Source organism: Strix aluco, chromosome 21 (assembly GCF_031877795.1).
Source record: "Strix aluco isolate bStrAlu1 chromosome 21, bStrAlu1.hap1, whole genome shotgun sequence".
NCBI classification, from domain to species: Eukaryota; Metazoa; Chordata; class Aves; order Strigiformes; family Strigidae; genus Strix; species Strix aluco.
In genome coordinates, this window is record NC_133951.1 from 8,703,803 (window position 1) to 8,725,445 (window position 21,643).

General features: G+C 51.7%; 3 protein-coding genes across 6 annotated transcripts; 1 reads left to right on the forward strand and 2 right to left on the reverse strand.

Annotated features, from left to right (window-relative positions):
- Nucleotides 1-15: 15 nt before the first annotated feature.
- On the forward strand, nt 16-3,795 carry MRPS7 (mitochondrial ribosomal protein S7). The gene is made up of 5 exons (XM_074847126.1): nt 16-93; nt 805-996; nt 1,309-1,372; nt 2,003-2,170; nt 3,017-3,795. Exons 1-5 carry the CDS (start codon nt 38-40, stop codon nt 3,236-3,238), a joined length of 702 nt encoding a protein of 233 aa, XP_074703227.1. The 5' UTR covers nt 16-37; the 3' UTR covers nt 3,239-3,795.
- A 182-nt stretch (nt 3,796-3,977) lies between these two features.
- On the reverse strand, nt 3,978-15,254 carry MIF4GD (MIF4G domain containing). Of its 3 annotated transcripts, none has more exons than XM_074847130.1 (6): nt 15,166-15,254; nt 8,397-8,533; nt 7,521-7,630; nt 7,052-7,207; nt 6,231-6,323; nt 3,978-4,959 (listed from the first exon to the last, which is right to left on the reverse strand). In XM_074847130.1, exons 2-6 carry the CDS (start codon nt 8,476-8,478, stop codon nt 4,732-4,734), a joined length of 669 nt encoding a protein of 222 aa, XP_074703231.1. In that variant the 5' UTR covers nt 8,479-8,533; nt 15,166-15,254; the 3' UTR covers nt 3,978-4,731. The 3 variants fall into 3 exon arrangements, with proteins under 3 accessions (XP_074703231.1, XP_074703228.1, XP_074703229.1); XM_074847127.1 differs by lacking the exon at nt 15,166-15,254 and adding an exon at nt 10,881-11,530; XM_074847128.1 differs by lacking the exon at nt 15,166-15,254 and adding an exon at nt 10,546-10,662.
- On the reverse strand, nt 11,651-21,183 carry SLC25A19 (solute carrier family 25 member 19). 2 transcript variants are annotated; one of them, XR_012625956.1, is made up of 7 exons: nt 20,838-21,183; nt 20,168-20,323; nt 19,216-19,386; nt 18,040-18,223; nt 16,749-16,879; nt 15,166-15,514; nt 11,651-11,746 (listed from the first exon to the last, which is right to left on the reverse strand). XR_012625956.1 is itself a non-coding variant. In XM_074847125.1 (6 exons), the coding sequence occupies exons 1-6, from the start codon at nt 20,961-20,963 to the stop codon at nt 15,314-15,316; spliced, it is 969 nt and encodes a 322-aa protein (XP_074703226.1). In that variant the 5' UTR covers nt 20,964-21,183; the 3' UTR covers nt 11,651-15,313. The 2 variants fall into 2 exon arrangements, 1 of the variants encoding a protein (XP_074703226.1); XM_074847125.1 differs by having other exon boundaries at nt 11,651-15,514.
- Between the last annotated feature and the right edge of the window lie 460 nt (nt 21,184-21,643).

Here is a 21,643-nt window from a genome sequence, read left to right on the forward strand (position 1 = left end):
CTCCCGGGCGTGGCCCCGCCCCGCGCGCGGAGGGAAGATGGCGGCGCCCAGCGCGGCGGGGCTGGGCAGGCGGCTGCGGGCCTGGCTGCCCCGGTAAGCGGGGCCGGGGGAGCGGGCGGGGGATGCGCGAGTCCCCGAATACCCGCGGGCAAGTGGCGGGGCGTTCCCCGGGCCGGGCCGCGCACGGCTCAGCCGTCCTCTGGGCTCGCGCGTGACTTCGCCGTGGTCTCGCGTGGGCGTCCTCCCTGCAGGCGCCGCGGGCTGTGTGCGGGGCCCGGGGAGCCCGGCCGCTGCGCGTGGGGCCGCCGCGGGGCGGGGGGGCGCAGGGGCCTCGGTACCCGTCCTGCTCTCTCCAAAACACACCAAAAAGCCGCCTCCTGCAGTGAAAAATGAATAAAATTCCAGTTTAAGGTCCTCGCCCCGCTCCCACGAGAACAAAAGAGTGTTTATTCAAGCCACCCGCAACATGGGACCTCACGGTGCGGTGTCAGGCCTGTGGGCCGTTCGGCCCTGGGGAGGCTCATCCGTGGGTACAGGCAGGGTCTGGCAGGAAGGCGACTGCCAGTCTGGCCCGTCTCTTTGGTGTGGGGATTGCCCGATAGTTTTGCAGCAAAACTGTGGGCCTTGGCGTTGATCTGTGCCTCTGGCTCTGCTGCAGTAGAGGAGCAGTGATGGAGAGGAAGGTGGAGATGCCTCTCAAGTCTAACGTGTCCTTCTGAGACATGTTCACATTTGTCCACATCACCGTCACGACAGACCGCGTGGGTCAGTTTACAGCCCTCCTTCTCCTCTTGTTCGTTGCAGGCTGACGCAGGTGAGATGGAGTCGCTACAACCCCAGTTTCATTGAGCCAGAAGTGAACAAAGAATTGTATCGGAAACCTTGGGAGGAGCTGTCTGAAGAGGAAAAGAAAAAACTGGAGCTTAAGGCTGTTCATCCCATAAAAGCTGCTCCTCCCAGTGTCTCCAGCTCTGTGTTCAGCGACCCTATGGTCAGGTCAGAGAAAGCATCATCTCCTCCTCTTGTTACAGCTAGGTCCCATGAAGCCAAAATGCTTGGGAGCTCTGCTGTCCTCCTCAGCCTTTACTTGCTGCGCTGCACGTTGCCTTCTGTTACAGCACAATCCCTTTATTTGGGTTAATCTTTTCCCACAAAGCCTGTCCGTTGACTGACAGTGATTAGAGATAATTACAGCAGATCTAGCAGCACCCAGACTTAACCACGGGAACAACATAAAGGAAGGGGCTTATTTCTGTGGGTGATAAAATCAGAATTTAAATCAGATCACATTTGGCTTTGTGTTTACAGTAAATTCACCAACATGATGATGAAGGGTGGAAATAAAGTGCTGGCCAGAAGCCTCATGTCTCAGGTGAGAACTCATGTTTCTTCTCACTATTATGTTAAAACAATATAAAATGGAAGGCTGGGACGTCAAGCCCACTGGAATTAGGAATTACCAGAACTCAGGTCATCTCTGCAGTCCTAACACATTTCTCTCTGCACACACTCTCACCATTATTTATCTGATAAGACGTACATTTTGTACAAGCCTCAACCTCAGTCAGCTCTGACCTACAGTAACTGGTATTAGCTGATCATCCCATGTGGTGTGTTCCACCCTTGAAATGGGTTCATGTGTTGCCCAAATGTTCCCTAAGTAACTGATGATTCCTTGTGACAGAAAAACACACAGGCTCTGGGCTCCTGAGTCCAGGCTTTGAGTGCCCACAGACCTGTATTCTTGTCTCTACTTTGTCCCTGCCCTTCCCTGGCTTCTGGCCCAGGTTTGTGCTGCTCAGCCTCCTCACCCCAAATGCAATGACTGAAGAGCTGGAAGAGGAGGAAGTAAAACTTGAGTTAGAGAATCCTCGACTGGCCTGTTGTCTATAGAGCTAGAAAACCATCTGCTCAAGTGAAAAGGGAGTGCTTGTAAAAGTGACGTAACTTCATGGAGTGGAATAATCTGTCTGCATGTCTCCTTCCTTGTCTTTGTCCCAAGACTCTAGAGGCCATTAAGAGGAAGCAGCTGGAGAAGTACCATAAAGCTCCAGAAGATGAGAAGGAGACAATTGAATGCAACCCTTATGTCATTTTCCACCAGGCTCTGAAAAACTGCCAGCCCATCATTGGGCTCAGCAGCATCACTAAAGGAGGCAAAACCTACCAGGTGAAAGGGGGGGGGGCCTGGGAGCACATCTGGTTGGGAGAGAATTAGCTAGGGAAGCAGATGAACTGGTTTCCGCCCCTTCAGCTCAAGCTTTCCTCTTTTGAAAGAGCCACTTTGCAGACCGGATTAAAACAGCACCTAGAAACTCTGTTCAAGATCAGGACCCCAGCCTGTGAGCGTGGTGGTTCCCCTGTCAGCAGTGGTCTCTGCTTCTCTGACTAGATAAGAGGAGCACGCAGCATGCAGCAAATGCTGTCCAAGGAGACAGAGATCAGTGACGGGCAGCAAAAGAATTGGCAGTTCTAGGCCTACCAGTCCCATCCTCTCTGCTGCTGGGTAGAGGTCCCAAAGCCCTGGGGCAGGTCAGCATGGCAGAAAAGGTCAAACTAGATACAGTGCGGTGTTTAAAACATGAGCAGAATCTGTCCCCGAGTACGAGCTCTGCAACACTCGAGACCTGATGGAGAAATTCCTGTGGAGGCATTTCTCTGTCATGGCGTGCAGGGGAGTGGTGACCATCTCCCATCTCTGCTAGCACAAACCAGCCTGGATCCAGGTCCCGGGCAGGCCAGAAGTCCTTACAAAGGCCAGTGTCTGCCAGCAGTACCCAAGGCTGATCAGAATTTCTGTTCTGGTAGCTATGGCCAGTTTCTGTGGACACGGGAGGCAAATTGGCACAGATCAGCTGTTGGGAGCTGGTCTTATTGCAGAGCGCAGCATGCTGCCACTGGAGTTGCAGCATGGTGTAAATCTGCAGGTGTCCAGCTGGAGCTGTGTGACTGCTGGAGAAGAGCAGTGACCGCAGCCTCGCAGTGTGCTAACAGTTACGGTTTAAACCTTTCCCAGGTCCCAGTCCCTCTGAAGGACAATCGGAAGCGCTTCCTGGCCATGAAGTGGTTAATCACCCAGTGCAGGGAGAACAAGAGCCGTCGGATGCTGATGCCGGAGAAGCTCTCCCTGGAGCTGCTCCAGGCCTTCAACAACGAAGGGCCCATCATCAAGAAGAAGCACACGCTGCACAAGATGGCAGAGGCCAACCGGGCTTATGCCCACTTCCGCTGGTGGTAGGGACTGTGCACGGGACACGGTGCCACCAGCCCCGCGGCCTGGTGAGCAGAGCCCCAGGGCCTGGGAGAAGCTGGGGAGAAGAGGGAAAGGTGGAAGATCCCTTCCAGACAGCTTCTGAACTGAGCCAGGGAAAGCTCATCTGGTCCCCACAAGGTTCACTGCCTTTGTGCTTGTTTGGATGGGGGAATCTGAAAGAGTTACCGACCCCTGCACGGATGCTCTAGTTATTTCATAATCACTTTCCTGTGAAGACAAGCCTTAGATGTTTTTCTTTGAGCAATGCTGTACAAAATAATCTTCCACTTACCTGTTTCCTGGGGACTTGTAAGTCTTTCTGCTCCTGTAATCAGCAATGTTTTTGGCTGCACAGCTAAGAGCAGAGCTGGATTTTTTTTTCCACATTATAACCAGCCTTAGTGGGATTGGTATGAAAGGCAATAAAAGGCCTTTTTTGATTTTTGGTTCTGGTCATCAGCAACATTGTCTGCACAGATTTGATGGGAGTGTTAACAGAAAAAATAAAACCAGTTTTATGGGGAAGGTTTCTCAATTCCAAACCTTTGTCACTGTTGCTTGAATCTCACACTGCTCTTTCCAACTACCCTGGTTGTTTAAAGCCACGCTGACACCCTACACCAGAGGAGAAAATTAGTATCACAGCCTTAAGGCTTCAGTCAGGAGCAGCCTTTAAGTATTGTTCATAGCTCAGCAGCTGCATAGAGAGAAAGCAGGGCACCTGTTAGTGGAAACCTTTTATTAGAAAAAATCCTTCAATAGACTATTTTGCTTTCTTTCTTCCTCTCTTGTTCTTATAAGAAACATACCATAGTTGAAACTCACTAAACTCTGAAAAAACATGACAGTTATTGTATAAAACTTATAAAACTTGTTTCTAGCTACATGTGCTCAGGGACATGTCCTGCTGCAGGCTGCCGTGTGGCAGGTGTTGGTGGCTCGTGACCCATGGAGGAGGCTGTGTGCATGCAGGTGCAGCCAGCGTGCTAGAAGGAGTCTGGGAAAAAGAGCACTTGGTTGAGCTGTTTGTGAGGCCACAGTGTTTTCTGCAACTTGTCCCAGAGTACCAGGTACAACCTGAGCTGTGAAAAATTTCTCCTCCGCCTCCCGCAGCTCTGCTGGCTCTCAGGTGAACCAAAATGTTCTCAGCCTAAACTGTGTTTTCCTTAACACCCATATAAAATGCTGGTTTGAGCTAGAAGCCTGCCTTGCCCTTTGGCAGTAGCCCAATATTAGACAAAATCAGTGGGAGAACTTGCTGCGTTAAATATGCCCTGCCCTTCCCACCTCTCCGAACCTCCAAAGTCAGGCTAGCACCAGTTGCAGCCTGACAGTTACGTGCCCAGAGACTCTAGCCAGTATAAATCCTATTTACAGGAAGTGCTAGAAAAACATTAACATGAAAAGAAATTCAAACTTGGTATGAAGCTTGCTGGTGAAAGTGCTGGGGACATCTCTCCACCTCTGCTGCAGAGAGGTTAATCCATCACTTCGCTGTAATAGTATTTCTGGGCAGCGTCCGTCATCTTCCAGTCGGCAGCTCGAAACTCGATGATCTCCAGCAGCAGGAGCTGGGAGAGGGAGCTGAGCCCCTCCTGCAGAAGGAAGCCGTCTCGGAGGAGGGAGAAGAGCTCATCCATCCGCTGGGAGTTCATCTTCTCCAGCTGCTCGCCGATGCGATGGAGCTGTAGGACCAAGCAGTCCACCTTCAGAAGGAAGAGAAGACAGCTGAGTACAAAGGACTGGGGAGCTGGGGCACGTTTCTGTGGAGGTCCCTGTCAGTCACTTATGGACCAACTCATCCTGTTCCCTCCCCCTTCTGGATTTCCAACAGGCGACAGTTCTGCTTCCCCCAAGCCGCTGTGACAGGAGGCAGGGGAGGCTGAATGTCTCTCTGGCAAAAGCACTGGAAAAGCACATCCTGAACTCGCCTGTGTCTCAGACAAAATTCCCAGAGAAATGCACCCGCAACAGGTGGAAAAAAGTTAATTTCCTGCAGGATGTCTGAGAGACGATGGCAAGGCTGAAGCCAAGGCTGGAGCAAGGAGGTGCCTCCAAGAGCAGGGGGAAGTGGTTGGAACATGCGCTAACGCTTCTAAAAAGTTTAGTGATTTGCAGGAAACTGGCACTGAGTCTTCGGAGAAGAGGGGAAAGTCGATGGGCTGCTGGGGTGGGAGGGTTGTGCTAAGATGGAAAAAACCCCAAAGGGCCCACCCAAGGGCCCCTACATTTTACAGGAACCCCTCGCCTGAGGGGCGGCTCAGCCGTGCCCCACGCAGGTTGCTGCACACGCAGACGTGTGCGAAGCTCCAGCTGCAGAGGAGCCTCTTCCAGCCTGCTGGAGTCGGGCACAGCCGCAGGCCCGGGCAGGCGAGCAGCAGCTACCCAAAGCATTGCCCAGCACGTCCCGGGACCTGCGGGGACACAGAGCGGCTCCGCACACCTATGGTCACTGCAGCTCTCTGCCATCGCCTCCCGCCGCAGGCCAGTGTGACAGCTGATTTTCCAGATGTCCAGCAACCAGAGCTCTGGAAAAGCAGCTGGTTTCTGTGAAAATGGGGGAGAGTCATCTGCATTTTTCTCATGTGATGGGAGGTGAACCTGCATAACACCGGACAGCCCCTGCTTCGAGGGACAGCTGGATCTCCAGTGAGGACATTTGGGCAACAGGGAGAAAAGCTGCCCCAAGGGCGGACGTGCAGCCTGGACAAGGGACTCACAACCAGCACGTCCCTCCTGCTTCCTTCTGGGCTGCAAACCCTCCTGCCCCGGGGGTCTCCTTCCAGCACATGCCGAGGAGGCAGCTCTCCCTCCTTGGCACCAGCACCCACTGCACCCCCCCAGGCTCTGCCTTCTGCTGGTCCTTGGCAGAACAGGCCCATTCACATAATCACAGAATCTAGGTTGGAAAAGACCTTGAAGATCATCTAGTCCAACCATTAACCTAACATTGACCAGTCCTCTTCCCTGCGCTCACCTCTTCCTCCTTCCGCAGGCTGTCAGGCTGTGCCAGCCGGAACAGACAGTCATAAACGGGGTTCACCAGAGCCATCATGGGCATGTTGTTCACCTGTAAGGAGGCAGGAGCCATCATCAGCTTGGGGCCAGAAAAGGAGGAGCCTGCAGCTATTTTAAATAGTCGTTCCCTTACTGCTCTTCAAAGGAGAAGGGAACAGAACTTAGCTGTACTGCCAAATGCTGTATTGGTGGGATTTACGTAGGAGACCAGACATTCGAGTCTCCAGGAGCCAGAGAAGCTGAACAAATGATGTAAAAACCACCTATTTTTAAATGTAAGCAGATACTCATGGGAAATACACTTGTTGCAACAGCATTTTTCCTGCCTGCAGCTCTACTTGCATCATTTTTACATCTACTCCAAGCAGGCATCCAAGTACACTGCAGCGAAGGCTTGCAGACAAACACCATCAGTACATGGGCTAGAAATTATGTGAGCACCCACAGGTCCCCACCAGGACCTCATAGCAACTAAACCAGTCCAATCTGGGACGTTTGGGAGCAGGCAAATCAGGGGATTTCAAACACCAGGTACAAAATGAGGAAGCTCAGACTTTGTGACTGTTCCCAGAGATGGCTCTGTCTCTCCAAGCCTGTTTGTAGCACCAGCCCCGGCAGCATCCTCGTTCTGAGAACTGGCTCTGGCCCCCACTGCTGCCCCACAGCCCTGGGGCTCCCTACAACACCCATCCAACAGCCCTGCCCTGTCAGCTTTGGGTGCCCAGGCCTTTCTGGCACCCCTCGGCAGCAGCAGCCGGGTGCTCCTGCTCAGCTCCTTACCCTCAGGTAGTCGAAGATGTTGCAGATGAAGGTGACGTAGCAGATCCATGCCTGGAGCGAGCGGGTGCGCAGCTCCTCCCTGTCCTTGTACTCCTGCTGCAGCCGGTTCAGCAGGCTCCTCCGGAAGATGCTCTGGCCAACTTGTTTGCTCTCTGCCTACGAGCCCACAAAAGCAGGACGGAGGGATGAAATGGGGGTGTGAGAGGGGTGGGGGGATGCTGCTACTTGGGTGACGCAGGACCAGGCAGATACCTCCTGTGATTGCCCAGAGAGGCAGGAAAGCTGCAACTAACTGTCTGCGCTCGCCAGCTGCTCATCTGGATGCTGCCACTGCACGCGGCGAGCAGCAGAAGAGGAAAGCTGACTGGGGGGTCAGAGAGCAGGGCTGGGGCGAAGCCTCGCCTGGCCCAGCCTCGGGACAACCCACATAGCTTCAGCGTTTCGCTGTCTGGATACGAGGAGCTCTCACCTGGATGATGGTGTAGCAGATACGCCCTGCCTCCTTGCTGAACACACAGTCTTTGAGGGACTGGTCCACTATGATATTGGCCACTTTCTCCAGGTCCACGTTGCTGGGGTCTGCAGAGAGGAGAAACCCTGTCAGGACCCAGCACCCTTTGTGCCCTGCTTGCTTTGGGGTACCTGGAATGCAACCAAGGTCAGCACAGGGCCTCATACGACCACGTTACATGGTGCAAAACCTCCCGCTCCCTCCCACATCAAGAGTCACAGCCCCTCTTGCACACCAGCTGCTTTGGAGATACCATCTCTAGTGGTGCATGGTCCTCCCCAGCTGGAGATGGGAAAGCGATGGAGGAAAGCAGGTAATATGGGAGGCAGGAAGCTGATCTGAAACCCCAGCACTGCTTCAATGCTCGGTTAGCAGGAGCCAGATGTGGAAACTCCCGCTGGGTTGTGACTAGAGATGTGACTGGTGAGCAGGAGACATTGGGAGGATGAGATGGCCCCACAGCGGGGAGGGGCAGAGGGCAGGAACTAGACACTGGAGAGGGGTGAGAGGCCAGGTCCGGAGAGAGATGCTGGGTTAGAGCAGGAGAGGAGGGTACCCCAAAATCAGAGAAAACCCCAACAATGAGAACCAGGAGCTGTTTGAACAGCTGCACCATTAAATATTGGGGAGAAGGTGAGAAGGGGCAAGAAGAGTCAGGGAATGAAGACCTTCCCGGAGAAGATTCACCGGTGGGACCCAGTCGGGGATGAACGGTGTTTATGAAACAGCTTTACTACACTTAGCAATCGGTGTCCCTTAACGGGGTCCAAGCATCCAGCCTCATCTGCCAGCCACGCTGCATGTGGCAGAGGAGCTAGTAAAAAGCCTGCTGACCTTTGAGGGCTGTTTTCAGCAGCTTCTGAGTCTCACTGTCGAACGACTGTATTTTATACTCTTCTTTGCCTGTTTCCCCCATGACTGGCTTCCTCCAAGGGCAAGAGTCAAGGCAACGGATGGGCTAGTGACAGTCCCTGGGGAAAGAGCACATGGAGCTTAGTTGGACAGAGAGGCAGACCTTCACCCAGCCATTGGGCAAATCCCATCTAGGGCTGGAGCACAGGCTGTTATCCTGACAGCCCTCCCACCTCTGTTATTAGGGCACCCAGTTCAGCCCTAGATCTGAGCAAAGTCTCACTTCCACCCACATCTTTTTAAGCCTTGTTTCCTACCAACCTATGATAGGACTCCATCTTCAGAGCCTTTACATTTCTCTGACATGAAAAATGTGTTTCAGTCTGTTGATCTGCAGGTTCAAAGCAGACAGCACACCAAGGCAGCCCCAAAATATACCTATCTCACCTCAGAAGGCTTCCCTATGGCTGTATCACAGGGAAGCACACGCAGGAGCACCCCACGCAGCTGCTCCCTTGCGCCTTTGAAACACCAATTCAGCCAGTTTCACACCAAAGTCTGGGAAGAATCAAACCCAGCATCCAACACACACTCGCCCGAGTGAGCAGAGCACCTCTCCTGCGCCAGAGCCAGGCTCCCGCAGCTCCCAGCGAGACAGAACAAGCTCTGCAGCCAAACCCCCAACAGCAACAGCTCCCGTCTCATCCCCCTGCAGCAGAGCACAGCTTGCTGCAGTACCAACGGTGCTCCTAAGTAGCCTCTAGATTAATTTTCTTCTGCTGCGTGATAGAGCAAAGACAGCAAGAGGGTACGCACGGCACAGAGAGGAAGGGCTCTTTGACATGCACACGAGATGATCTGCTGGATGCAAAATGCCAGCTGGCCAGAGCCGCAGCACAAATAGAGGAGGCAATCGGCCAAATGAATTTTGCCAGCTCGTCGAAATTCCTGGGCCATTACTCACCCCTCTCTACAAACAGGTCCCTGCCCCGATTAAAGCTGAAGAGCCCATCGCCCTTTAGAGGCACGGGGCACGTACCGCAGGCAGCCCGACCCCTCGCACGCGCCACTGGCCACGAAGCCATGGCGCAACGTGTAACTCGGAGCAGAGATCGGAGCTCACTGGTGGGTAGAGGCCTGTCTCTGCCCCCCACGCGAGGCCCAGGGCAGACCTTGGCCCACGGGGGTGACAACCTGCTCTCGAGCCGAATCTCACCTGCGCAGTGTTACCTGCCCTGGGACCTGCACAGAGATTTCTTTCCCAGATGGATTCACAAGCAGCTGGGTGCCCTCTGTGCTGCATCTGCTTTGCAAACGCCTTCCCATCCGACCTCTCTTCCTTCCGCACCGTCTTTCTCCCTCTGCATCTGCACTCACACCATTCTGCGCTGCCGGCGGAGCAGCCCGAGCTCGCCAGCAGCCCCGTGTCCCACCAGCAGCATCGCCACGCAGAAGGAACCCGGCGAGGACTCGGTGCCACATGCAGCAAAGCAGGAAGCTCCTGAGCCTGTCTGGCAGCGTCTCTGCCGCCACCACCCAGCACCTCTCCCGGAGCATCCTTCCCCCCGGCTCCGCGGGGACGGGCACGGCTGCTTTGAACTGCTGTGCCAAATAACCCTGCCCAGAGCAAACCACAGCGGTGAGCGTAAAACCAGCCAGGCCTCATCTGCACCAGAGCTCCTGCTGCCAGGACCACCTTGCCTGAAGGGCTGGTGGCAGCGGGTGACACCGGGCACAGCATCACCCGTGGGGACCGATTCCTCCTCTGTGAGTGGTCCCCACCAGACGAGCTGTGCCGGGGACTGACGTGGTTGGGGTGAGCACCCTCGGTCTGCGGGGTCGTACCCGGTGGGACGGGCTGGACGGGCCCTGGCCGTCGCAAGGAGAGGGAGAAGAGCAGCGGGTCTCCTCTGCCACCCCTGGGACACTACCAGCCGCCCGGGACCCCCATCCCACCCCCGCCGAGCCGCCTCTGCCCGGGGTACCTGGACCCCCAGGGATCCCCGGTGCTGCCCCGCCTCGCGGGGCAGCACAAGCCGAAGAGGCCCCGGAGACGGAGGGAGCGGCGGATCCCGGGGGAAAGCGGCCCCCCCCGGGCAGGGCAGGGGGAGCCGGGCGCAGCCCCACCGACCTGCCGGCCGCCCCCGCTGGCTCCTCAGGCCGCCGGGGCATCGCCGGAGCGTCCCGGGCCCCGCCGCCCCGGCCCCGCTCCCTCCCGGCACGGCCCAGGTTTCCTCTTAGGTCATTTCCTCGCCCGAGCCGGGGGAGGGACGGGCCGGGACGGGGCGGGAGAACCGCGGCAGCGCCACCGCCTGCGAGCGCCGGGCCACGGCGCCGATCCCCGGGGTCCCCGCCTGATCCCCGGGCACGGCCGGCTGCTTCCCGCGGGAAGGCACCCCCCCCCCCCCCCCCCCAGGCACGGCCGGCAGCCTCCCGGCACCCCCGGGCACGGGCGGCAGCACTTACCCCTCTGTCCCGGTCCCCTCGGGGCTCCCCTGCCGAGCACCGGCCGGAGTCTCCCGGCGAAAGCTGCACCGTGCTGCCACTCTCCGGGTGAAAACCGCGTTTAATCCGCCCTCCCCTCCAGGGCAGGGCAGGCAGCAGCGGAGTGGCATAAAAAAAATCAACAGGGAAAAAAAAAATCAGGAAAGGGGAGATGCACTAAACTAACTCACTGCAACAGGAGCAGAGCATGGTAGAACATCCTGCACGTTTTTACTTTAAACTTCCAACCATTTCACAGAGGAAGACCCCTCGGGGGGTGAAGCCTTCGCAGCATTTAGAGGACAGCGGAGCAGCCAGGCTGCTGAAACCAGAGAACAGCCTCGGGAAACGCAGATCGAGCAGTTTGGGAACGTTTTCTGCAGAGCTGTGGGGCCTGGCTAGACACAAAGCCTGAACTAGTCCACCCCGGGGGCCTGGCTCAGGACCAGCTGCCGTGGCTCCGACAGTCCCTCTCGGGCACAGTGGTGGGACGGGCACACAAACCCCCTCGGTGCGGTTCTCAACAGCCACACCATACCCAAAGCGTCACCCCGCACCGCAGAGGGGATGGGACAGTCCTGCCCTGGTGAGGAGCACCCAGCGATGGGAAGGGAAAACCAAATGGCTCCTGGCACCCCACACTCTGGGCCCCGACCATCCTCCCCTCTGGGCAGCAGGAGGGCCACGGCCGCTCCGCAGGGTCCAGCCAAGTGTACGTGCTAGGAGGAAAGCAATAAAATACTGCTGCCAGACACGGGCATAACAAAATATTTAATGTACCTTTTCTCAAAGGTAGGCACGCATTGTGCTCAGATGCTTTCAGACAACAGCTGCTGCAAAAGATCCACCTGGGCAACACAGCAAAATGCCGCAGAGAATTACAGTTCTACATCACGAGAGAAGCTTAAACCCAAATTAAATACAATCTATTCCAAGCCCGACTGTAAAACATTCATTTCTTTTCAAAAACGATGCTGTGCAGCTCTGGATGAGCATCCTGAGAATAGGATTGTCCTAGAAACTCGGCGAGCCAGCCGGCGCTGCAGAACAGCGTGTTCCTCCCCAAACTGGTGCGCCGGGCTCGCCCGTCCCAGGCCAGCTAAGAGCGATGGTGGGTCCCCTGACAAACCCCGTGCAACCCGACTGGAACGCTTTGCCTGCTAAAGGGCGTTTGGATATTCTGATGGTAAAAGGCACTAGAAGAAAATAGATGCAACTGCTGAGCAGCTTGTGAGGTGAATTTCAGGCAACACAAATCCCCGCTGACAGGATTACATCAGAGTGAAATCCCAGCCATCCCAACCGGCAACCTCCGGCGCAGTCTCACAGCGAGTCACTCACCACGTTGAGTCACTGGAAACTGAACTGGCGTGCAGAGTTTCTGAGAGCAAATCTGTCCCAGCACATGGGAGAAGGTGGTGACTACAGATCGATCTCTCCCATCTCCCGCTCCTCTAGTCCTAGGAGATTTATCTTCAGTGTGTGTTTTGCCAGAACAGCATCACAAATAAGACCTGTCCTCCTAGTGCTTTGCACTAAACCACTCTCATTCCCAAAGAGAAAACAATACTCCTGTTACAGTCCCCCAGCAGTGACTCCCAGTGAGCCAAGCGCATGTTGGAAATTTATGAGACAGATGCTGCTGACTAGAGTCGCGTGACGAAGCGACTGTTAGATGCAACTTCTAATACTGTTTAGCAGAGGTTGTCACTTCTTTCTCCCTCACTCACTAGAAGACCAGGTGCCTTTATGGGTCTGTAACATTCATGACTAACAGCCCGAAGGGATACATAAACCAGGCTGTACCCCAAAGCCCTCCGACCAGGGAGCGTCTTCCACAGCCTGGGCCAGACTGGCACAACTTAAGCTCCGACTCTGCCATCTGTTGGATGGAGGCAAGCTCACTTAACGGAGAGTGGAGGAAAAAAACTATCCCAGAGAGGAAAAACAGCTCTGTACTCTCCACTGCTGCCCTCTCCGTGGAGCAGCTGAGTTGCATGCCCCTAAAGCTGTACGCCTGCTTCACCTCAAGCTTCACAGCACTCGAGGAACATCATCTTAGCAGAGCACATAGTTTTCTGTTCTTTATTCATTACCCCTGTGACAGCCAAAGCAACTCACCCCCTATTCCAGAGGTTGCAATTCCCACTGCTGAGTTCCTAACCAGTTTCCCCGTTTTGTGCAGTTTAACAGCAGCTCTGACATAAAGAGGAAAAGACGAGTCTTGTAATGTTTAGACAAGATGCACGGGTCCTGATTTCCTATGGAAGCCTAGTTCAGCCCAGAAAATTTTTTGCTGTGGCCAGTCCTATCCCTGCTAACCACGACAGCATTCCCCTCTACCAGCAGCCAAAAGACAGTAACAATCCCAACCTGTTTGTGTCTGTTTCGAAACGAGGTATTTCTCTCCCTCAGAAGGATGTCATGAGGCTGAGTTAATTCCTGCTATGGTGCCTTTCCAAGAACAACAGATGAACAATAAACAAAAGCAAAATATTGTTAAGATTTTTGGGAAGTCTCAGAAGAGCCTAAATAACACAGGAAAATGCCAATAGGATTGAGGCACTTTGAGAAACTTTACTCCACATTCTTTGCATTTTCTCCTCTTTTTAAAGTACTTGCAGCTAACACTCACTCTTTGAGGCTCACATATCAGCCTCCTGCCTGACACTGCTCAGTGAATTTAATTTTACATAGCTTTCCATCACCTGCAGTGAACAGCCACTTTTTGCACTCCAAGATCTCAAACCACAGCAGACACAAAGTTATTTGGCCTGGGCTTGCAAGGAATCTCTCTAGATACCTCAGCCACCAGTGAAACAGCTGCTCTTTAAAAACAGCTTCTCACAATAGTTCAGGATAAGTGAGCAATGCTGATATGCTCAAAATCATCAGGAGAAGTTGCGTCAACAGAATGGAATTGTTCACGCTGGAATCTGGCCAGACCATTTGGGATTAACACCCTGAATGTTGCAAAAGAGCCACAAAAAGCGCTGCATTAAGAGAAGAACCATCAAACCATCCTCTAAATAACTGCTCTGCCCTACCCACCACTTGCCAGATGACTAACATGCTTTTGTATCACAGCAGCTCTTCCTCAGAAGTCTGCCTTCCACACACTGGTCCAGCCACACCCTGCTCAGCTTGAAAAAACAGAGAATAAAAGAGGAGGAAGAAAGTAATTTTCCTCTTTTTCTCTGTTACATAAATCAGAGTCGTGTTTGTTTGTTTTGGTTTTTTTTCAACCATTCACAAAACCTTTGAAACTCCTGAAAAACACTTCTTCAGCTCCAATTCAATCATCTTTTTCTTGTCAAACACCACCCTAAGTCAACCAATCCTGACCTGATGTTCAGCCCTCTCACTTCCGCTAATCTTGTCAAAACATTTTCATCTGTTAACACCACTGTAGGACTGAGGTTCAGAAATGTTTTGAGGCCACACAAATACTTGCTAGAAACATTCAAAGGTAGTATTTTAAAAAAACATTTGCTAATTTCCACAGGACTTTTCCTTCATTATTCCAACTTAGACTAAATATTTCTAAAACCCTATACAGCATTTGTTTACTCACTGCATTGAAGCAAAGAACCCTGAAGTAAGCATTGGGCTTGTGCGTTGAATCCCCTTAGAGCGGGGTTCTTCATCTGCAGGTCTACTTATAAAAAGCGTGACTGAGGCAATGCAAAACCCTAAGAGACGCATGGCAAGACATGCGGGAAGAGAAATGGGCACTTAGGATACAATCAAGCTCTCGAGAGTTAAAGAAAGAGAAAGTTTGGGTCAGCATGATCCACTTTTTCTGTGTTTAAGGTGGCTGAGAACGCGCAGCCAGCGAGTGGTAATCAAGAAGCAGCAGCTGGTGGCAAAGAAAAGGAAAACTGAGGGTCAGTGCACATTAAAGAGGTTTTAACTGACTGCACAGAAGCAGGACAGAGCTAACTGTGCAACACAGAAAATATGGTGCAGACAGCAGGCCATAGAGCAAGGAAATAAAGCTGTGTGGATGCAGTGATAGGAAGTGACGTTGGGTTGGTTAAGCAGCACTAGCTAGGCCAGGATCCCTCCCTGTGATCCAGGGCAAGCACAGGAATTCACCCACTTTATCGGGTGCCTTTTCAGAGCAGAGTCTCTGCTAGGTAGTTGTCTGCTTGGTTCCCCCCCCTCCCCACTAAATGTGTGCTGATATTAGAGACAGAGAAAAAAAGTGCTCAGCTGAACAGCTTCCAGCAAAGCAGTTCAGTATCTTCAGCAGAACTGCAGTCACCTTCTCCTTCTTCTTGGTCCCAGGAGGTGATTTCCTCCAGGCTGGTGGAGCTCTGGAAGCTCTGACATTTCCAACATGCTCATGACAGAGCAAAGCCATCAGTTTCCCCTCCTTTGGGAGACACCAGGTAGTCACATACATGCCCCTTTCAGCCTTCTGTCCTTGTAGTGCTGTCGGCGCTCTTCAGGGCACACAGCAGGCTGCAGAACAGCTCATACCAGAAGAAAACAAGGCCAGTCGAGACAGCAGCCTTCAGCAAGCTGGGCGAAAGGCCCTTAAAGAATCCACCTGGGCCCTCCTCTCGCATGATCTGCCTTATGCAGTCCAGGAGACCCCTATAGATCCGTACCTGGGAGAGAAATGGCAAAAAGGTTAAACAAGAAAACTCCAGGACAACTCACCTAGAAAAGAACTAAAATCCCCAAACTATACCACAGAAACATAATCTGGATGTGCAGCCTGGAGATGCCTTTCTGGCTATAACTGAAAGTTTCAGAGAGCCAGTTTGTAGAGAGTGGGGTAGAGGAGAAGTACATATTTTGCATCAGCAACGGCTTATGCAGATCATTCTAATTGAATGGCCCTAAGATCTTTATGCTACAACAGCACACACTATTTGTGGTACAAGTTTGTGAAGTTGTTATTTCAGACTGTGCTGTTACTGTTTTCCATCCCCTTCACTCTATAAGGAAGTAAAACTTTTCAGTTTTCTGACAGAAAGAAAACACAGCTACAGCACTTAGAAGTCTCTAAATTAGCTATCTGTATGTCATTGTGTCACACCGTGAAGGGTTAACATCTTGTGACACATCAATGCTAAGAACAAATTCTGTACCTCACTGGAAGAGGAAAAGCATCCACTGCAATAGGTTAAGACTTCAAATTCCTATCCCCAGAGTTTCTTGAGGTACAGACTGATTTGCTTCTCATATCCAAGGAATTTGAAGGAAAAATGAAAATTTCCACATTTCACAGAAAAAAAGAGATAGTTCCTTAAAAGATCTGTATTTATCTTACAGTGTATTTCAAGGTGGCAAGGATGGTGCTAAAGAACACTGGAAGTATTTAATTTGCTTTGAATTTCAGGATGTTCTGGTACATAAGACACATGCTGAACTGTTGGTGCCCATTCCTTGTATCAAAATATTAATTGCAGGAAAGGATCCTGACAGCCAGGCAATCCCAGCACAAAACTAGTGTCATCCTCTGCTAGTAATTTGGTCCTGAATCAGAAATACCAAGCTCCAACTAGAAAAGTAAAGTAAATCAAACCCCCTTTGCCTGCCTAACTCATCCCCAGCTCCAAGACAGCCAACCTGATGAAGATGGATGAGAAGGCAGAGCACAGATATGTTGGACAATGTCATAAAATTAACCCAGAATATTCATACAGCTATTTCCATCATTAAGTAAGACCAACGCTCAGCTCTCAGAAGCTCCTGGGGAGCTCCCAACCCAAATATGACACAACAGGTACCACTGGTGAATCATCACCGCATTCTGGTGCGATGGACGGGCTCTGGATCGTCGTGACGCAAATCCATACTCAGGAAAATCAGACAATACCAACGTTTCTCACCTACCTGTCCAAAGGCTGCTCGGGCATGCTCAAAGCCACCCACTTGCAGTCGTTTTTTGAACACGTCAAAAGGGTAAGTGAGGGTTTTGCTGATGATTCCAGCGCAGCTGCCACAAACGAGGTTTTTAACGTTGCCTGAGAAGCAGAAAGGGGAGAGGATAGTGGGGAGGGGAAAAAGAGGATTAGCAGGGAGTTCTGATTAAAGAGCATGAGAGGTGAAGTTAAAAATCACTTTTCACAAGAAGGCCAAAATGTTACCTCTTCAGGACAGTTTGGGCCACAGAACCTCAATCTGTATTTCCTACATCAGGCTCGCAATGTCTGTTGGAGCCAGAGCATAACAGCTCATTTTGGTTCATTACACTGATTTACGTCTTTGCTCTGCCGAGTGGTGTTGCACAAAAAAAAAAAAAAGTCACTAGAGAACCTGCCACTAGTGGATGGAGAAGTTTCCCCCCAGTAAAAGCCCAGTCCCTGGAAATCTTGCACTCCTGATTGCTCAAACTGACTTATTCTGGATTGGAATAAGTCACAAGTTGACACTGCCTGATGACTTCAGAGGCTTGAGGGAAATGAGTTTTGTGATATTAGACTATTTCCTGATAAACATGAGTTCCCAGCACAAACCCACCATCAGCCTCTGCCATCTAAAAATAAATATGCAGACATGATATTGAAAAGTCTAGTTCCTCTATTGAAGAAATTCCATTAAGGAACAACACCACACCGATGCTGCACACCCTCTCTCTCAGGGAGGCACTAGTATCTAGAACGACATGTCAAGGGGACAGGTTGCATCATGATGAGGTTCTCTTATATCAGAGCTAGAAATCAACATAAAAATATCAAATCAAGAGCTTGGCAGTTTTAAATTAGGCTAAATGAATTCTCTTCAGTAACAGCTGTGCTAGAATCTGCAGGCAGATTTCCGATGGAAATCCAGGAGTCCTGTCCCCATAGCACTAATGAAACAGAAAGATTACATCAGCACTGTCTTCTCCCAGTATCAGTAATGTGACACAGCTCAAGAAAGAGCACCCTGGCCTGTGACACTTCACTTTCCCATCCATCCACATTTCCATTATGGTTATTCCATAACAGGAGCTGTTTGTAAACTTCCTGTACTTATTTTTGCAATATCTGTGCAGAATGAGAGAAGAGAAATTGAGATACTTTTCAGATGTTGCATCAAAAAGGGTGATAGAACAGAAAATTGAGCTTATGTCAGTCTCCCAAACTAGCATTCATCCTTTCTTTCTCTCCAGGTCACAGACATCACTGTCCCAAGTGCCTACCTCCTTTCTTTCCTTCAGCTGGAATCGCCCATTCAGAAAACTGTTGCAGGATGTTGTAGAAGGAGAACTGGAGACCAGCATACGGAAAGATAGCAACGATTGTGGGGGTCAAACCTCTGTAGAAAGTCCGAGGCCCTTCTGCCTGGTACATCGTCACCACTGCATGGCGAAGGTTGCGATAGATCTAGACAATAAAGGAGAGGCTGACTCTCTAGTGAGACAGGCTTAAAAACAGCAAACCAAAGCTCAGCCTATTTCCCAGTAACGAGGACAGGCATCTCCCACTGCCCGAAATACAATGGACTGATTTTCAGCACAAAGTGATAAACAAAGTGATTTTGCATCACACAGTATTTTGAATATTTTGAATCACACAGCATTCTCAGCTAAGCCCTTGTGCCTCTTAGAAGTAAGCTGACAATCTAAACCTACCTCTGAGCCACAAGAGGCTAACTGAACAAATGGTCGTTAGCTCTGCACTGAGAGGCCTGGGCTGACATTGTATCCCACAGCCAGGCTGTGCTTCTGAGGGGAAGAAACATGGCACAGAGCTGAGAGCTGTGGCCTGAGACCACTTGCATCACAGATACTTATTTCTCTTAACAGCTCTGCTTGCTCTTGCAACAGACTTCTGATAATACATATTGTGATTCTACTGCAGGCTAAGTCAAAAACTAGAAATAGCTGATACAAACCCATATGAGTCTAGTTACAACAGTTCTAATTAGCATGGAGACAGATTCTTGCATAAATAAGAATACAAAACACAGGTGGAAGGTGACTGGTTTCAAGAATCACCCCAATCATTATCTAAACATGACTCTGTGCAAGTGGAAAGTTTCAAACGTGCAATGTTCGACAGACTGGGGAGCGCATTCTGTACATGGCCAACAGGCGAAACGAAAATTGAGTTATCCTGTTAAGGACAGTTCCTCCTTTCTGGATCACCTGTCAGGAGTCAAACACAACCAGGAGCAGCAAAACATAATTAAGAAAGCTGTGTCAACAGCACAGGGGATAACTTGGCAACAGTGCAAACATTGGCCAATAACAGCACCTGCTCCTTTATGTTAACCCACGGACTGTTACGTACTTTTCAAACCTCCTGTAGTCATACACATAAAATACTGCTACTGTTATGGATGATAATTCCAAAGATTAAATCCTCAGCCATACCTTAGGCTCACCCTGAGCAGCAAAGCGGGTGCGTAGCGTGTCAACAGGTTGAACTGCGACCGTGGCCGTGCAAGCGGCCAGTCCACCGCAGACAAAGTGCACAAAGGAATCGCGGGCATTGTATGAGGTAACGTTGTGCACCAGTTTTGTCAAGCTTTCAAATGCCATGAACTTAAAGAAACAAACATACACAGGTCAAGGAGTCAATCCTTATCACTGACATGGATCTCCCACTCTTCTCCCATTTCACCAAAAGAGCTCCACCCACCGCTTATAACCACCTTTTCTCTGTGTCCTTCAAAAGTCCTCCCAAACTTGTAACCTGTTGGAGCATGTGCTCAAAGAACACCTTGTAAAAAATCACTGAGCAGCCTGGGGAATGCTTAGGATATTCTGATCTCTGACCCTTCTGCTAAACCTTGCATTTAGAATTGGGAAAAACTTGTTTTAATGCTCCATGTGTCCTGAAGAATATTTGCTATATTACAGACAGGTCATTCACTACTCTTTCACCCACGGCTCATTAAAAGTGTTGTTAATACTTACAAATTATGCATAACTAGGCTGTGTAAAACACCATCATCAGCTTCACTGATTTTCTCCTAACAAGCTGTTAGGGCAACAGCAGGAACAAAAGGAAAAAACTACACAGCTTGGAACATGAACAGTTAAACAAGCGTCAGGAACAAACAGGGCTTGTCTGTGACACCAGATACAGCCAGGACTCAGTTTGCTCTAGCTGTGCTCCAGGCAGGCTGTTCAGCAAGCTCAGGAATATTAACTTAGGAATTATACATCAGCATTATACAACTACACATCTTTGAGACTGGAGTTGGTTTGCATCAGTACAGTTTAAACCTGGACCTTTCTGCGTCTGACCGTGCAGCCAGTCTGAAGAAAAGCAGAGTCCTATGTATGTACGTTGGGCCCAGGTGAGGTCTGGTCCCCTCACCTGAACAGCTCCGTAGCCAACTGAAAGGAACTGAGCAGGAACATGGCCCTTCCAGAAGGCTACCAGCCCCTCTTCCTGGAAGATGCGCTGTACAGCCTGTAAGATGCCATGATACTTAGCTGCTGGGTTTCTGGAGGAGAACTGCTCGATCTGAAGCTGGAGGAAAATAGAGAAAATATTTTCAATTCCACATCACACGTCAACAAGGCTCGGGTGTCCCATTCAAAAATTCACAACCCTGCCAGCCAATCAATGCTACGAGGTAACATTCTGCCTTCCCACAGAAATCACATCTAGAACGGACTGGGATGTTATTTATGGAGGGTTCTAAAAGAATAAAAACATGCATGCAACACAAAGGTTATCAGTAAGGATGATGGTGAAATTCAGTCAGATAGCAGAGATCATTCAGAAAAACAGCGGAAGAGAACAAACTACAAAAAACACAAGATCCCATTCAAACACACAAGTTAAGTTACATAAACAGAAGTGGTGGACACAAGCTAGCCCTACTACCTTGCATAACTTGTATACAGGGTAGGTGAGGGCTGACGAGCAGATTCAGTGCTCTCTGGCTGCACAAGTGACCTATTCATCCAGAACAAGTCCAGCTCTGCTCTGCCACAGGCTCCTTCACCCCCAATCCCCGAGCAGGCCACGAGGAAGGTACCTGAAAGCGGATCTTGATGACATCCAAGGGACTGACAAGCACCCGAGTGACCAAGCCAGATGCCGATCCTGCTGCAGCCGCTTCCACCGTGGAGACGCACTTGGCCTCAGGGTCATATCCGACCATGCCTGCCTGGTGTCCCCGCAGCCAGGGCAGGGGGACAGGGCCCCCAGCGAGCCCTCCCCAGCCTGAGGCTCCTTCCCACACCGAGCCTCTACACCTCACCCCAACGGCCCACAGCTTCCCCGCTCAGCCCAGGGGCCACGCAGACCCCCCCTCACCACGGGCCCCACAGCAGGCGCCGGAGAAGGATATGGAGCCGAGCGGCGGGCGGGGCTGGTGGCTGCCCGCGGCCCAGAGCGGCGGTGCGCGGGCAGGGCCGGTTCCCCGCCGCGGGCCCCGCCGCGCCCGCCGGCGCCTCCGCGCAGCACCGCGCCTGCGCGCCGCGGGGGGCGCTGGGAAATGGAGTCCCGGGCCCCGCCCCGCCGAGCGCGGGCTCCGCAATGGAGGGCTCGGCCCGCGCCCGCCCCTGCACGGCGGGTCCCGCACGCCCGCAGCTCCCGGGCTGCTCCATCAGGCGGCTGGCAGGATAAGCGCGGGTTTAAGCTTGTTCTGCAGTCCAGCACCTGCTGTGCCGACCCACCTGCCCAAGCCGGGAAAGGGGGAAAGGAAAACACCCGTAAAGGAACGCCTGGCTTAGAGCAGCCTTGGCATTACACAAGCACAGGAGCACCAGACATTTTTCTTCCCTCTATAAAGCACGAGGAAAGGAAGATTTTCTCAACTTTTTAGTAGAGACCCAAGGT